At 44.3% G+C, this 16,605-nt stretch overlaps 1 protein-coding gene across 4 annotated transcripts in view; it reads left to right on the plus strand.

Annotated features, from left to right (window-relative positions):
• Nucleotides 1-2,377: 2,377 nt before the first annotated feature.
• TMTC2 (transmembrane O-mannosyltransferase targeting cadherins 2) overlaps nt 2,378-16,605 on the plus strand; it is a 388,467-nt gene continuing 374,239 nt past the window's right edge. Inside the window, exon 1 of one of the 4 annotated variants that reach the window (XM_077845667.1) lies at nt 2,378-3,099. In XM_077845667.1, the coding sequence (XP_077701793.1) occupies nt 3,017-3,099 (83 nt within the window). In that variant the 5' untranslated portion in view covers nt 2,378-3,016. Of the gene's footprint in view, nt 3,100-3,613; nt 3,649-16,605 lie in introns of those variants that run through there. The other 3 variants (XM_077845665.1, XM_077845669.1, XM_077845666.1) reach the window with 3 other exon arrangements.

Raw genomic sequence — 16,605 nt, forward strand, 5'->3', positions numbered from 1 at the left:
GGGGTCACCATTCTAGTGGGGGTTCCAGACACAATTCACGCTCTGAAGAAAGGCAGGGGACAAAGATTGCTGAGAGTGAGGCAACTTCCCAGTGTGGGCTGGGAAAGCCTCTCAGGTGAGAACATTTGAACTAAGATCGGGATGCTGAGAAGGAGCTGGAGAACGTCTGCGAAGGCATCCCATGGGGAAAGAGGAGAAAGTGGAAAGTACCAGAGGAGGAGGAGGTCTGTGTTGCTGGCACAAAGTCAGGGGAGAGAAGGGATCAAGGCCAAAAGAGGGCCTGGCTGGCCATGGTAAGGATCAGCACTTTAATTGATGGGTTTCAGGAAGTCATTGAACATTTTAAAATAGAGAGATTGTAGATTTTCAAAAGAATCTTGTATTACCTGAAGTTACGACTGTGGGGAGTGGGGAATTGCAGGGGGAGAAATAAGACCACTTTGAAAGTTACTGCATTAGTCCATGCAGGAAGTGACAATAGTTGGACTAGCGTTGGACTAGCGTGGACGTCATGGTCTACATTTTGTAATTTTGTAGGGATGCATCTAGGTTTTAGTTAATAACTAAAAGGAAAGGAGAAAGTTGGAGGGAATAAGAATAACTATAATAATTAACATTTCTATTGCACTTAGGACTCTTCTAGGTGTTTCACAGGTTCATGACTTTCATCTTCATAATAATGGTACCTATAGAGAGGTGTTCTCTTCCTCATGCTTTATAAAGGTGAGCAAAAAGGGGGCACACATTGGTTAAGTGACTAGCCAGAGGTTTCTCAGATAATAAAAGCACAGTAGAAACTCCCAGCTCCTGGGTGCTCTTCCTCCAGTGTATTAGGATCCTATTTGCAGTGGAGGGATATACAGCAGACGCACTTGATGGGCCAACTAAGTGGCTTTTTCAAACTTTTCAATGGTGAGCAGAGCTTATGGAGCTAAAAAAAAAAAAAAAAAGGTAAAGGATCAGTTTCTGCCTGTAAAGATGCTACTCTCATGCATGCTTCCGTATGTGTATCTCAGGGAACAAAAATGGGTCCGTCATTTCTATTATGAGCGAGGCATAATAGATATAATAAATATTCATCATGTCATCTGTGTCTACACAGATTTTTATTTTTATTTTGTGAAATCAGGAAAAGACGGAGCTGTGTCTCGCGGACACCCAAACCACAGTATTTACTTTCCAGGCCGCTGCCAGACATCCCGGGGATTCGATTTCGGGGCGGGGGGTCTCGCTTGGAGGCCGGGTTGGGGGAGCGGGCTGGGGAGCCCCGCGGTCCGCGCTCCCCGCGCCGCGCGCGCCGGGCAGCAGGGGGCGCTGCAGCAGAGCCCACCGGGTCCGCGCCGGGAGGGGGCGTGGCAGGCGGCCCCGGGCCTCCGCGGTCTCGCAACTTGGGTCCCCGGGACTGTCTACACGGGCCATTCTCCTCCACCGTGATGTATCAGGTTGGACGCCCTCCACCAGCCAGCCCTGCATCCGGGCGGAAAGGCAGGGGCACGAGCCTCCCGCCTCCCTCGCCCCGGGGGCAGCGCCGCCCCGGCCGCAGGCGCGTCCCTAACTGAGCCTCCAGCACCGCCGGAGGCCCCCCCCCCGCAGCGGCGGCGTGTCGGTGCTGCTTCTCCTCCTTCGGGGTCCTTTCTTCTTAACCCGACTGCGGGAACATCTTCTCCCCAGACGGCTTCCCGTTGACACCTGGGGCGACGGCGCTCGGAGCCGAAACCTGCCGCTCCTGAGGAGCCCCCGGCTCGCCCCCCCGCCCCCCCCCGTCCTCCCTGCCCCCCCCGACCCCGACCCCGACCCCCGCGCTTCGGCTCCCGCGCCGTGAGCGTGCACACGAGGCCGCGCGAAGCTCTGGCCAGCGAGGCTGCAGCCCTCGCGGAGCCGCTCGTCCTCCCCGGGCCCCAGGGCCCCCCCAGCCCAGCGGACACACGCCGCGCGGCCGCGTCCCCCCGGGCTCGGTGGTCCTCGGGCCGCGCCTCCCAGGGCGCACGCCAGCACCCCGTTGGGCCGGCCGCCGGCAGCCGCCCTGGGGTCACCCCGGGGCGTTCCAGAGTGAAATCCAGAAGGTGAAAGAAGCCCGAAGGGGGCGCGCGGTGGGCAGCGGGGGCCTCGGGCCTCGGGAGCCGGGAGGAGGCTGCGCTGCAGCCGGGGGGCGGGGGGAGGAGCCAGAGGGGCGGGGCGAGGCCCGGCTGGGAGGCGAGGGGCGTGGCCAGGGGCGTGGCCAGGCCGGGATGGAAGGCGAGGGGCGGGGCGACGCCGGGATGGAGGGCGGGCGGGGCCGGGCGAGGGGCGTGGCCAGGCCGGGATGGGGGGCGCGGCGGTGGGCGGGGCGAGGGCGTGGCGGGGCCGGGATGGAGGGCCGGCCACGCAGGCGCGGGGGGCCGCGCCGAGAACCCCACGCGGGAGCTTCGGGAGTCTCCAGCCGCCGCTCCTCACTCGGCCCGAGAAGGGGCCGGCGCGGGGAGGGCGCTGGTAGAGAGTGGATGAGCGGCCGCCGCGGTGGCGGCCGGAGTGAGGCCGAGCGGCCCCGGAGCCGTGCGCCCGGGAGGCGGCGAGGGGAGGCGGTCCGCCTGGCCCCCGGCCCCCGCCCCCCTTCCTCTGCCTTCCTCCCGCCGGTCCCGGAGCCCCGCGGGGTCCGGCGCCTCCGCCCGCAGCCCGCGTCCGCGCCCCGCCTCCTCGCCCCGGTCCTCACCTAGGGCGCCCCGAAGTGCCATGGGGTAGGGCGGGGGCGGCGAGCCGCGCGGAGGAGCAGCCCTGCGCATCCGCCGGGGGGCGCGGAGCCCGAAGCCGCCGGCCGCTCGCGGGCGCCGGGCATGGGGAGCGCGGTGTGAGCCCGCACCCGGAGGACGCGGGGGCTGCGGAGGAGGGGCGGCGGCGCGGGGGCCGCGGGGGGACGCGAGCTCGGGAAAAGTGAAGCCGGGAGAGCGGGCGGCTGGAGGGTGGGGATTGATGCTCCCGGGCTTTGCGGCCGCTGCTGCCCTCGCGCTGGGAGCCGCGCCGGGGGGCAGGCGGTGGAGAGATGCTCGCAGAGTTGGTGAGCAGCGCTCTGGGGCTCGCCTTGTACCTCAACACCTTGAGCGCCGACTTCTGCTACGATGACAGGTAAGGGGGCGGCGGGGGCGCGGGGACTGCGCGGTGGCCCGGGGGCTCCCCGAGGTCCCCCCGAGGTCCCCCCGAGGTCCCCCCCGGAGCGAAGCCGGGGCGCGGGCGCGCTGGGCGGGCGGGCGGGCGGGCGGAGTTGGGGCGCCCAGTTTGCAGCAGGTCCTTTCTCTCGCTTCTCGGCTGGTGGCGGACGAACGCTTTTAAGTTTCTTAGGGGAAAATCGCGGCAATTCGGGCAGCTGTTTCAAGAACGTATTAGATGGGGGAAGAAAAAAGAAAAGAAAAGAAGAAGAAGAAAAAAAAAAGCCTTAGGTATTTCTTGGTGCGCCCTGAGCGGTTTTACGTCTGGGCTGGAAGGAAGCCGCTCCCTGCCTCTGAGCAGATCTTCCCCCGGAGCGTTTCCTTTTTATTGACCGGGACCTTGGACTTCCCGAGGGAAAAACACACCTTTGACAGTTAGCAGGGGAGGAGGAGGGGGAAGGGGGAGGGGAGGAGAGGACCCTGCTTCGACTTTCCTGCTGGACCTGAGGATGCTTTCCTTTTGGCCAAGGTAATGCAAGCTGCTGCTCCTGGGCTCCCCCCCCCCCCCAACCTCCACTTCCCTCCCCATCTTCGAAGCAGCACTTTTTATAAAAGTCTGGGCTTACCATTTCTGTTTGGGGAGGTTCCCGTTAGACGTTAGCGATGCTTTTGTGCTAATTGGGGAAGAAGACGCCCCTAGAGACCGAAGTTGTCTTCTGCATTTGGGCTAGTTTGGGTGGCTAATGAGACCTGAACTGTGTTGTCAGAGAAACTGCATCGATTTCTGGAAAATGTCACAGTTGTGCTCGTGTCTCCACCTTTTTTTTTTTTTTTTTTTTTTAAATGTTGTTAGTGTTTAGAAACTGATGAAAAGCTCCAATAAGCCATTAGGGAAAATTCCAATTTGTGCCTTTCCGGTGACTTAATCTGATTACAATTAAAACAGATGCATAATTAAAATATATTAGGGAGAACAGCACGCCTGGCTAAACTTATTAACCGTCCTGGGGTGTTTCATGCTCCATTGAAATGAAACCATCCAAAAAGTGAGCACAGATTTACTTTGACAGCTTTTCAGCAGCCTCTCTGGGCTATGGAAAGGGGAATGGATCCCCGGGGTCAGGGCAAGGCAGAGAGTGGAGTGGACTAAATTGGGTGATGGTGAGGGGAGGTGAAGGCAAGATCTTCTCTGGGTGGTGATTAGCCATCTTCTGTGTTCTCTGGTGTGCCCACTCCCCTGGATGTATGCTTCAAATCCCTGACTCTGGGTTTACACCCACATGTCTCTTAGGAAATCCCCCAATAATAGGTGTAGTGGAAAAAAAGCAAATTCTTCTTAGTGCATCTTAGGCCGTGTCCGTCAGACCGGCTGATAAGGAAGCCACTGTTAAGACCTGAACTTTTCCTCAACTTTTCCAGTGTGCAGGTTTTAGCAGTCACGCTGCACACTCTGAGAAAGAAACAGTCTTGGCCTAAGAGTGGGGTGAGCTGCGTCTGTTCTTTCCAGTTTTGTGTTACTGTGCACCTGCTGTCTCTAGGGGATGGGAAGAAAAAGCTCTTCTTTCCAAAGATGGGTGACTTTTCATGAAAATGAGCTCACGGATGAATCTGGGCGGTCCTTGAGCTGTTGGGGACAGTTTGGAAGGTAATCATTTCAACTAAGAATAAAGAGCATGGGGAGAAAAGTAAGTTACTGTAGTACAGTAAGTACGGTAGGACTCTGTGATCAATTAAGCATTCCCAGTGTATGCTGCCCTTTATCTGCCGTCCAGTTCTTTAAAAAGTACTTATCAGTAGAAAGTATCCTGTAAAGATGCAGGCTTGAACTAAATTTTCATGTACATTTTTCTGTAGATGTAATGCTTAGGTCTTCTTTAATCATCAGTAAGTAGTGTTAGGACTGTAACTTGGGGAGAACTTGGGGTGAATGAGATGATGAATTAGTTGCACTTTGATGGTGGGCAGTTGTAAGTGCTTTATGCGTTATAGGTTGGGTGCAGTGTCAGGATCCCTGACTTCTATTTAGCTACGTAGATGAACGTAATGTGATGAGTTGTCCATGTCATCTAACTGACAGCTTGCTCGATACGTGATCTATAGACATGACGTTATCATTAGGATGTTGAGAGCCTATACGTATGAAGTCCACTCTGCTACACTTTGGAAGTGTATTTTGTGTAGCAGTGTATTTTCTTAGTAGCGGCACTGCATATGCAACCCTGCGTGCTTAAGAGTATGAAGTGTTTAAGAATCAGACTTGGTTTTCGTGTATCCTAGAAATCCTGAAATACGTAGTAATAGGACCGTGGAAGTTACTGGATGTCTGCATAGCACGCACAGGTGATTCAGTGCCAGGGTGCTCTGTAAATTGTGGCTTTTCGGATATAGTTTTTTATCTACCTCCTCCAACTCACTGCTTCGTGGAGCAGGGAGAGAGCTGGGAAGTCGAGTGGAAACTGGAGGATGATGATAATAATGTGTTTACTTCCACCGCTCCATTTCAGACTACAAAGACTCAGGTCTAAAACCTTGTGTAAATTGCATCTGTGGATTCCACTGCCCCCAGCCCAGCCCACCCCACCCCACCCCCAGAACTTTGTGCAGCAGAGTTCTAGAAGGAGAGAGGCCAGTGCTGGGAGCAGCTCCCAAGGAGGGAGATGGCTCTTACGCTTGACTTGCTTAACTAAATCAAGACTCTGCATTTTAGCTGAAGAATCTGGCATTTGCTGTAGGAGGGCTTTATATTGCTTCAGCTTAAGCATTATTGCTGTGGTACTTCTCAAAGTTATCATTTCTTTTAAATATAGTGATCGAGTTTACTTTGTAAACTATATGTATAATTTTTTTTCACTGTTTGATGTAGCTTGGTTGAGATTAAGTGGTAATCTGAAACTTTTTCATAGCAAAATCGATTTCCCTATGGTAAAACTTAATATTTTACAAGTGTTTTTATGCTCAACTTAAGAATATGGCTAGGATGTGATGAAACAAACAGAAGAGGAGAATTCATCTATCTGATGGAAAAGCATATACAGTTTCAACTTCACCCCCACCCCCCACCCCCTTGCCTTTAGTCTAGTCATGATCCTATTGAATCTTAAATTGTGGTTAGAGTACAATTGGAATGATAAATATATGGTCTTTGCCAAATTTTAAGTCATGATGAATGTGACTTCTTGAAGGACCCTCTCATTTTCTGGAGAAATCTGGTGTTTAGGTCACTGGAAAAAAAAATTGCTGATCCCATGTTCTCTGCTCTCTTACATATTTGTTGAGGGTAACATTGCATCATTGTCGCTGTATCCTCTCTAAAAATACTACTCTAAGTTTTCCATAGAGATAACACTCAAAGAGGAGTGAGTTTGCTTCAAAGCAGTAGAAAGATGCCATCTCTGTTGTTTTGTAGACTGATTTCATTTTGCACACGTCACCTAATTGATGGCAAGCCCTTTATGATGTATAACAATAAGATAATGCACCTAATACATATTTTTATTCTTGTCTGAATAAAATCATGCATTACTTAAAAAAAGAGTTTTTTGGAAGTGGCAAATGGGTTTGTGGCTGCTTTGAAAATTGTTTTCCTTATTGCCCATTTTGCATTCGTCGAACCCAACTTTGATCATTAACATGACCATTGTACAACAATTGTGTAAACTTTGTGGGGGAACAACTCCACAGATGAAATTCTATTTTTGAATCAAAACTACTCCAAACTCTTAATAGCACATTCCTAATTTATTCCTTTGAATGTAAATATAAATCTGTTTTTATAGAAACGAGTTAATCTAAAGTCATAAAGATTTTGATTGACAGCATTTAAAATGAAGGAATGGAGGATTTAAGGCATGATAACTTTTTTTTAAACCATTTTTTCCCCTAAAGACAGTCAACTATTCCTTCTACATAGCCTTTTAAAGTTATTGTCTGCTTGCATTATGAACTAGTATGATAAGAATCCGTTATAAAATGATCAGTCACTCTGTTAACTTCCCTCTAAAAAATTCTCTCCAATAGACTATCTCTCCAATAGACCCATAACATATGGGATTGTTATCTTAAAATTTTAGTATGTTCAACCATTGAAGTCCTGCTTGGTATTTAGTAAAATCATGTTTCGAACGAATTACTGTAAAATCAAAGCATATAAGGAAGAAGTTTGCTTTGTATCAAATGTTGTCTCCTCACCTCTTTATTGGAAGAAGTGAGTGAGTACAGGGTGCTGTTTTACTCTGATTTCATTATGATACAATGAAAAAATTGCAAGTGGATACGATCTATAGTTTATGAAGTATTTTAAGATGATATTTTACTTTCTAACTAAATATAGTCAAATCTGTCAAATCTGTGCAGAACAGGTTCCTTTTGCTGTTTGAACAAGTACGTCTCTTAATAGAAAATTAAAATTAGGTGAAGCCAGTATGGACTACTTTGGCTTACTTTCAGTGAGCCTGTCACATGGGGTTTATCCTAGCAAATGACCCAAATATGAGCACTGAGTGGACATGTATAAATGCCATTGGGAAAATTACAGCTTGCCAGCCATCTGTCTCTTAGTTGTCTTCGTGTGTGTGTGTGTATAGATACAGATCTATTTATATCTATATAAACACATACATACATATATACATATATGCACACACATATATGCATGTGACACACATAATCTATCACAAATATACACATGTATGTATACACGCATATACACATACATAGTATACACACATTATGTAATGTATATATTGTTTTAATATATATTATTTATAATGTATACATAATATACATTATAATATACAATACATTATAATATATATCATATATGTATGGTTTGGGGGGTTGTATTACTAGTTTACATTGTCTTGTCATCTGCATTTGGTTTTTTAGTGCTAATGGGCCCCATGGGATCTCTGAATTCCCTGATGCTATAATTCTGAAATAGCTAGAACCCTTTGGGTTCCAACATGAGCTGGGAGCACAGTCTGTCTTCTGAATCTCTCCGTTGCTGTTCTGCATGCTGAAGGCACCTATTTAAAATGCCCATGATGTTACAGCTGTTTATCATAGGCAAAGGGTACATTTCCTCTGGAACAGACGCCTTCATAATATTAGGAAAGGACAAAGTTTACCCTCGTCGCTCTGAAAAATATGTGACTGACAAACCTTGTAACACTGTTATTCTCGCTTAACATGCTTTTAGCACAGTAACATTTACCTTTTAAATTTTTTTATTTCCTCTTGTAAGGTAAATATTACATCAGCTTTGGGTACGTACTTTAATGACTTCACAAAAATGACATGTGTGGCAGCCTTGATGGAAAGGACAAATGGGTTGCTGAATATAAAGACCCTTCCTCTATGAAGAGCTGTCCTTATTTAGAGCCTGCTTGGAAAACAAGGGGAGAGGCATATCACCAGGAACTGTGTGCTTTCTGTTTTTCATAGGATGAAAAAGGCATAATATTTTTTTTTTAAAGATTTTATTTATTCATGACAGAGAGAGGGAGAGAGGCAGAGACACAGGCAGAGGGAGAAGCAGGCTCCATGCAGGGAGCCCGACATGGGACTTGATCCCACGTCTCCAGTATCACACCCCAGGCTGAAGGTGGCGCTAAACCGCTGGGCCACTGGGGCTGCCCTATTTTGAATAATTACAGCAGCACCATGCTAGATGGTTTCTTTGAAGATTGGATTTGTATGTACTTTTGAGGAATAAATGACTACATTCATTAATTCACTAAGTACGAATACTACTAAGCTGCTCATACACATGGTGCATAATGCGGACAGCAGCTGTTGGCTCTTGTCAACAAAGCATCCCTACCTGTCTGTCCTTCTCCTACCTGTACTGTAGCGGGTACAGTAAAGTATTTGAATCTGGGAGTCTGATGATAGACTTATAAAAATGCTGATAGATTGTCCTTTAGCAGAATTTCACTTGCATTTAGTCATGTTTATTTTGATTGATGCTTATATTTTAAAACTTTTATTGGGACTCTGTTGGCTTCTTTCCCAGAACAGCAGTGCTGAGGATCCGCGTGGATGGTTTGAACTGGCCTTGTTATTGGTCTGGTGCTCGCTGGCACTGTATTCTTAACACATAGAAGCTTTGGGATACTTCTTCCAGATTGTGTCCTTCCTGTTTGTCTGGATTGGTTGTTTTCCTTGGAGGAAAACAGTGGTTGAACTCTGAGTTAACTAGATTTGCCTCGACTGGTCATAGGGATTGAAGACTTTTGCCTCAGAGAGATTTTTGGCCATGTTTTCTAGGCAGATAATTCCATCAAGATGCAGCACTATCAAATTTCTATTGATCTCTTTTCCTCTTCTGACAGTTTAACTTTTCATTCATATTTGTCAGTTCCTCTGGATACTCAAGGTTTCCTGGAATCAAAGGCATAAATGTTCATTTATTTTAGAAACTTTTTGGGACTACAGTTTCGGGTTCAACTATGACCTTTTTCTCTTACAGGTAAATAGGAAAGAATTGAGTAAACTTATCTACTCAGGAAAATTTTGAAGAAGGCAGGAACGCTGAGATGATCTGTTTTCAAGATACATGAAAAGTTGCTCTTGTGTTTTTAGGGTATTTACTTTAGGGGCGTTTCATGAGATCCAGTTAACTTGAACAACTAGAAGGGATTTGTTTTAAAGATGGGATGGGCAGAGAGATCTTTATTTGCTCAGGTCTAAAAAATTAATATGGAAAAGAGATGGGAATTGAAAATTCTAACTTCATGTTCAGATTCCATTTTATTGTGGAATTAAATGAAATCATACGTACATTTACTTATCCCAAAGGTATGCACGGGCCACATTGCTTGAGGACAGTGCTACAGTACCTGTTTTAAGAGTACCTTAGTATTTGGCAAAGGGATGCTATTTAGCTTCTGATATTTTTTTATTTTTTTTTTAGCTTCTGATAATTTGATGTAAGCTTTGGTTTCTCATTTTGTTTGCTGGGGCATTTTGTGATATCTGAATGAGGCTGGGTATGAAGCATGGCACAGTATGTAGTTATAGTCAAGGAGATTGACCAAATTATATGATTTGTCAAATGAAACCTTTATCTGTGCCCTTGCAGTAGAGGCTCTGTGTTAGGTGTTGTGGCCAAATGAGATGTTTCTGTCAGATTGCTTTGTCTTTGATGATTACCTTTCATTTCTGTGGCATTTATTACAATCAAATGTGTCATGATTCCACAGAAACATCATGGTAAGAAAACCCAGCAAGTTCCCTGCAGGCTAATGATTATGATTTCATTAGGAAACAGTGTCTAAAAAATTAGTGCCATGGGGTAAAGGAATTTACTGATATTTGAAACTGAAAAATTCACAAGTTTTGATAAGGAAAGTGTTTTTTCCCTAATTGTGGTTCCAGATTATTGATTTCTTTAGAAAGTTTTGACTGTACTCTCCTAGAAATTCTTGCTTGGCATCATTTAGGAGTATTTTAACTTCAAAGGATGTGTTATTTGCTGAAGAGTGGCCACTGGGGCGCAATATGGCTCTTGACATTTTGAACAGTGTTAAATGATGGTACTAAAGTATTTCAAACAGCCGTGTTTCAGCATTGTTTAAAAATCCAGTGGGAAGAATGGCAATCCGTATAACCCTGCATTCTTGGAATTCTTTGGGTATTAATTTTAAATGCAGTTCACAAGTTTGCTTTTTATAAAATAAGGGTTTTTTTTTAAATGAGTAAGTTTAGTAAAATTTTTTACAGCTGTGTCTTATGAAATTTTGTTTTCTTTTTTGAATTGCTTATAAGTATTCTATTAGGAGACTGAAAGGATGCAGACCATAGCCTTGTTGTTCGTTTTTGCTTTCATCTCTTAGTTGGGTTGGATGTCTGTGTTTAGGACACTTATAAAGCATAGTATTATTGAATTTCTATTATAAATCCTAGCTTAAAAAACTAGTCTTTGAGAGAAGCAGATCAGTGGAAACACTATGGAAAAAGTAAACATCTTCTTTGTGTTAATTTCTGATTTGTTCCACCAGGAAGGCCGGCCTACCCTGTTAGTGGCATCTCTTGGATTAATACTGAAAGTCGGTAGTTTGATTCTTTATAGTGTCAGTGCCTGTTGAAATGATATCTTTGCAAATTGTGTCTTCAACGGGAGGGGACTTAGGTGGTGGCTCTAGAGATCACCTTGATAGGCTTGACCACTTTTTCTCAGTTTGGGGGAAACACCTGTCATGACAAAGCCATTTGGGAGAAGTGGTTCTTGAGGTAGGGCTGGCAGCTGAAACGTTCATCTGGGGACCCTTTTCATTGTTTTATGAACTGTTTTTGGCTACCTCTGCCTTCCTATCTTCAGGTTTTTAAAGGTATTGTAAATGCTGAGTCTGCTGTCTTGGATTGTGAAAGATGTCTTAAGGTAAGAATACTTGGGTCCAAATATTTTGTCAAGTGTACTTCTTATAGAACTGAATGCTCCCCTCCTCCTCCAAATAATTAACTGTAGGACTGCTCTCTCAAAGCAGTTGAAAAGATCTCATTTTGACAAAGCAGGCTTCTAATGACAAATTTTCCAACTACAAATTTGCAGGAGAAAAGTTCTCAGATGATGAAGAAGTTTAATCAGGCAAAAAGACATTTTTATTTGCAGAAATAGGCCCTTTAGAGAGAAGCAATTATTTATAGCTGATGTGAAAAACTGGTATACCTGGAATTCATTTGGTAAACCTCATTTAAAATGGGAAGGTTAGTCTATCGATAAAAAAAAAAAAATCGTACTGAATTGTGTCACTGAATTTATAATAAAGAAATAAGGTTTTCTACTTTAACCCACTCCAGCAGTGTTCTGTACTGATTTGAGCAAAGCCAATGTGAACTTGAGATTTGAAGGAAATCTGTGAAGACACCAGTATGTAGCCTGAAATTACCAACTATATTTTGCCACAAATATCTAGTCTTTGGTTTAAAATATCCCATTAGAAGTGATCTCTAGGTTTACTTCTTCCTTCTCTATATTTAAGAGTCTTTGTATTTTTTCTTTCAAAGACAGGGGTGTTGCTGGCATTTTTTCCTTTGAACGGAAAATGAAATTTCACGGTTTTAAACCTCTTGCGTGTCATCAACATAAAAAGTGTAAACCATTTCTATGAGGGAGTATTGAGTAACTACTTTTCCATTTGTGCCTGACAAGATTGAGGATGCCTGTGACAGGCAAGGGGGTGTTAGACCTCGTACTCATAACTTGCTCCCTGCCTTCATCCTTTGATATGGATGATTGCCTTATTTATTTGTTGGTTTATTTATTTGAGATTGATTGATTGATTTTTAAAGATTTTATTTATTCATGAGAGACACACAGAGAGGCAGAGACATAGGCAGAGGGAGAAGCAGGCTCCCCGAGGGTGGATCCCTGGACCCAGGGACCTCACCTTGAGCTGAAGGCAGACGCCTCAGCCCCTGAGCCACCCAGGTGGGACCTCACCCTTGGATGATTGCCTTTTAGAAACTCTTGTAAAATGCAGTTTCAATCTCTAGTTTCTTTGAGTCGGATGGATCAATCTATGATTCTCCTAAAGCAACCTTTTTGAGCTGGGCCTCTCGTTGGATTTCTTTCCATCCAGATATATATACATACATATATATATATATGTATGTATGTATGTATGTATATATATATTTTCATTCCCAGGTCTGTGGTTCCCAAACTTCCCGCTACCAGCAAGTCACCTAGAGTGTGAAAATGTAGGTTCTGAGACAGATCAAGAAACACACTCTTAACTCTAGAGAACAAGTTGATGGTTACCAGAGGGGAGGTGAGTGGGTGGGGATGGGCGAAATAGGGGATGGGGATTGAGGAGTGCACTTGTCATGATGAGCACCAGGTGATGTCTGGATGTGTGGAATCACTAAATTATACACCTGAAACTAATAGAACACTGTATTGTAACTATCTGGAATTAAAATAAAACCTTTAAGAAAAGAAAGGAAAGATATATAAATAAAACAAATGCAGGTTCCGCCTGGAGTGGGCCTCAGAGAGCATTTCTATCTTTCGCAGGTGCAACAGATGATGCTGGTTCACGGACCACACCTTGAGTAATAAGGCTTGATTTCATTTAAATGTATTACATCAGCTCGGTCTGTTTCACAGACATTTGGAAAGATTGCTTAAATTCCTGGATTGAATGAGATTGGGGATAAGGTGGCTGTTCTGTGTGTGTGAGCTTAGCCATTTTATTTAATCTTTATGTTTTGTTTTCACATTTGTTCAGTCACGACATCTTTAAATTGATCGGATGGATTTGAGGTATTGTGTAGATTTTGAAAAGGTAGAGAGCCTGTTGAAATTCTAGGAGATGGTCTCTATTGAAATATCTGTCACCATCTTGTATTACAATATCCTCTTTGCAGCATTACGGTGGAGGCAGATGTTGGGTTCTGATTTTGATAAATAAACTGATCAGTGCAGTTGCCTTAGGCTTTGGACTTGAAAAGTACTGATGCCTACACTGAGTTTCTGTAGTCAGTGCCTTTACTGGTTTGTACTTCTGTCGAACAACCCCTAGTAAGGAAACTTGGCTTATATTGCATGAAGACTTCACAGACTTCAGGCAGGCAGCAAGAAGTAGGTGTTGAGACAGCTGAGAGTAGGACAGGTGATGATTTATTGATGATATTCAGGCACTGGGTGAGGCTGTCACGTGAAAGCATCTACATAGGATTGGAAATGCTTGGGTCCATGTCATTTTTTATTTTTTTACCTGATACCTTATGCCTCAGCCTTTGGGCACTTTGGGGACTTTCTGGATACTTGACTGCCCTATATATCTGAAGTTGTAACTTCCTACTAATAGGCATCTTTAATAAAGAACTCATTCTAAAATAGGCAAAGGATTATTCCTTTCTTTTTAAAAGAATATTGTACTGTGCACTAGAGACAGTGTCGTGAATGGACATCGGGCCAGGATAGGAGACTGGAATTTCAGTCTGGTGATCACACTGTACTGAGCTCCTCCACTCTCTAAAGCTGTCTTCTAATGGATCAGGAAGTGGAAATAAGAACTGGTGACCACAGAGTGAGGATGAAATGAAATAGTACAACCAAGGTAGTTGCATAGTTGTACCCTTGACAGAGTGTGTTGGGCCAGAAGGTGAAGACTCTGTGATCGCTGCCCATCAGCATCTGAGAACCGAGCTGGGTCCCATCCATGGTGTCGCTAACGTGTGCACTGGGGTCCGGGGTTGAGCTCCTGCTGGCCCAGCTTCTGCTGCCACCTCTGCGCCCCATCTCTGCTTCTCATCTCTGTCCACCCTTTCGGTTAGCAGTGGCTGGTCTCACCGCAGAAGTACTCTTTGCTCTCCTGTATTTCTTTTCGGTTGCTTTTCCCATGTTGCTGGGCTCCGTGCATGAAGGCTTATTTTGAATAGACATCCTGGCCAATCTGAGCACTTCTTTCCTTCTGCAGAGTAAAAGGACCAATTACAGTGCATCGGGTGTAAATAATCCTTGGTGCTTTGGTTCTGCTTGGCAGGATGCATTATTATCGGGTACTCATGGTCTCCGTCCTCAATGACAGCCCGTTTTCTTTTGGGAATATGTTGAGATCCAGAGCAGTCCTGGTGGCCCGGTGATTAAGAAAGCTGTATGTCAGATAAGCCAGAGTTTTCCTGTGTTGAAGTGTTTGTGTTAATCAGCGATATATTGAGACTTTGCAGTAAGTGTGCTGGGTAACAGCATCTAATGTCTAAACCTGGTGATACGTTTCTGTAACTAATTAGAAACGATTTCATTCTTTTGGATCTTTCCAAATAACAGGGTGGCAAAGGTGAAAATATTGCAAGAATTTTGGCATCAGATTATTTGATTCCAGAACTAATTGTTAATTGTACAATTTAGATTGTTACCTAACCTCTGTTAACCCCCGTCCCCTGTTTTACAGAATGAGGGGAATAATACCTACTTGATAGAGTTGTTGCAAGAATTTCATGAAGTTTTATGAAGTGCCTGGCACAGTGTCTGGTGTGGCTAGGGTACTTCATAAATATTTCTTTTTTTTTCATAAATATTTCTTGTAATCAAGAACTTATTTATTAACTCTATTGCCTAGAGTTGAAAATTACTGTATAATAAAAACAGCAAATATTGTAGAGCATTAGAGAACTTCTCTTAAGAGCAAATATTGAACATTTAAACTTATTTTAGCAACCTTTCACTTAGCATTTCAGATAGATGTAGAGTAACTAAAAGGGTTCAGTGAACTATATTAAGTTTAACCATGAATTTTAGAATTTAATTTTCATCTCCAGTGCTAAGTTTGGAAAAATGGCGTTGAAACTTAAACCATTATACGTATGCACATGCATGCCCACAGGGAAATTTTGCCAGTAAAATGTCTGTAGGATAGATGCAATTAAAAGTGCGTAGGAAAAACAGAACTATGATGTCTTCCATCTTTTTGGTCATAATTGATATTCCTCTGTAGGTCTGATGATGCTGTGCATGGGGGTATATGCAACATTATGATTTCTTAGCGTCTTTTAAGAACTGACCCACTCTGTGATGTGTATCTTAGACAGTGAAAAACCTTAAACAATGAAAATAAGTTGTTTTCAGTTATCTTGTGAATGATTATGTTGAATTGAGAGTTAGGCCAAATCCCAGAAATACTTATATATCGTTTGTTTCATAGAGAGCAAAATTGGAAATAAAAACCTCATTATTTTTTGAGACCTTTTCTGGGAAGCTTGGTATTCTTTCTCCCAGGAACACTGAGACCTACTACTTGCATTAATTTACCAATAAGTAGCTCTGCATTAACTGATTTCGGGGGATGCCTGGGTGGCTCAGTGGTTGAGCATCTGCCTTCGACTCAGGGATTCAGGGTGTGATTCCAGGGAGCCTGCTTCTCCCTCTGCCTGTGTTTCTGCCTCTCTCTGTGTGTCTCTCATGAATAAATGAATAAAAAAAATCTAAAAAAAAAAAAAAAAGTGTTGATCTCTCTCCTGATTAAAACAGATCTTTCATATGTTTGCTTAATATTTTTCTAGGGATTCCCTATAGAAAGAGAACATATAACCTTATAACATTAATATATCTTGCTTTCCTTTTTTTTTCCCTCAGAAAAAGGCCTCCCCTGCCCCCCCAAACCACAGGTAAGCTAGGTGTATGGAAGGTTTAGCGTACTGATAACACCAGCTTTCTCTTTTAATGCCAGGATATGGCTCTAATGATTCCCTGGGGGTCCCTTCCAGCTTAAAACACATCACAATTCTAAGGTTATGGATTTGTGTTCATTAGCCTAAGAGATATAGTTGAAATTGGCCATTTTGGGGGTAATTAATAATATGCTAAGTAAAACGTTGGCCCTATTGTTACATATACAGTGGAAAATAAGACAATACAACAGACTGTATCAACCAGAGGTGGTTTTACCTCAGCCATAATCATCGTTTTGTTTCTTATGTGTTACCTTATTCTCAGTTGGAATGTTTACCCTGTTCCTATTGATGACTAAATTCTAACAGC

The sequence above is a fragment of the Canis aureus genome, chromosome 13 (genome assembly GCF_053574225.1).
Source record: "Canis aureus isolate CA01 chromosome 13, VMU_Caureus_v.1.0, whole genome shotgun sequence".
NCBI classification, from domain to species: domain Eukaryota; kingdom Metazoa; phylum Chordata; class Mammalia; order Carnivora; family Canidae; genus Canis; species Canis aureus.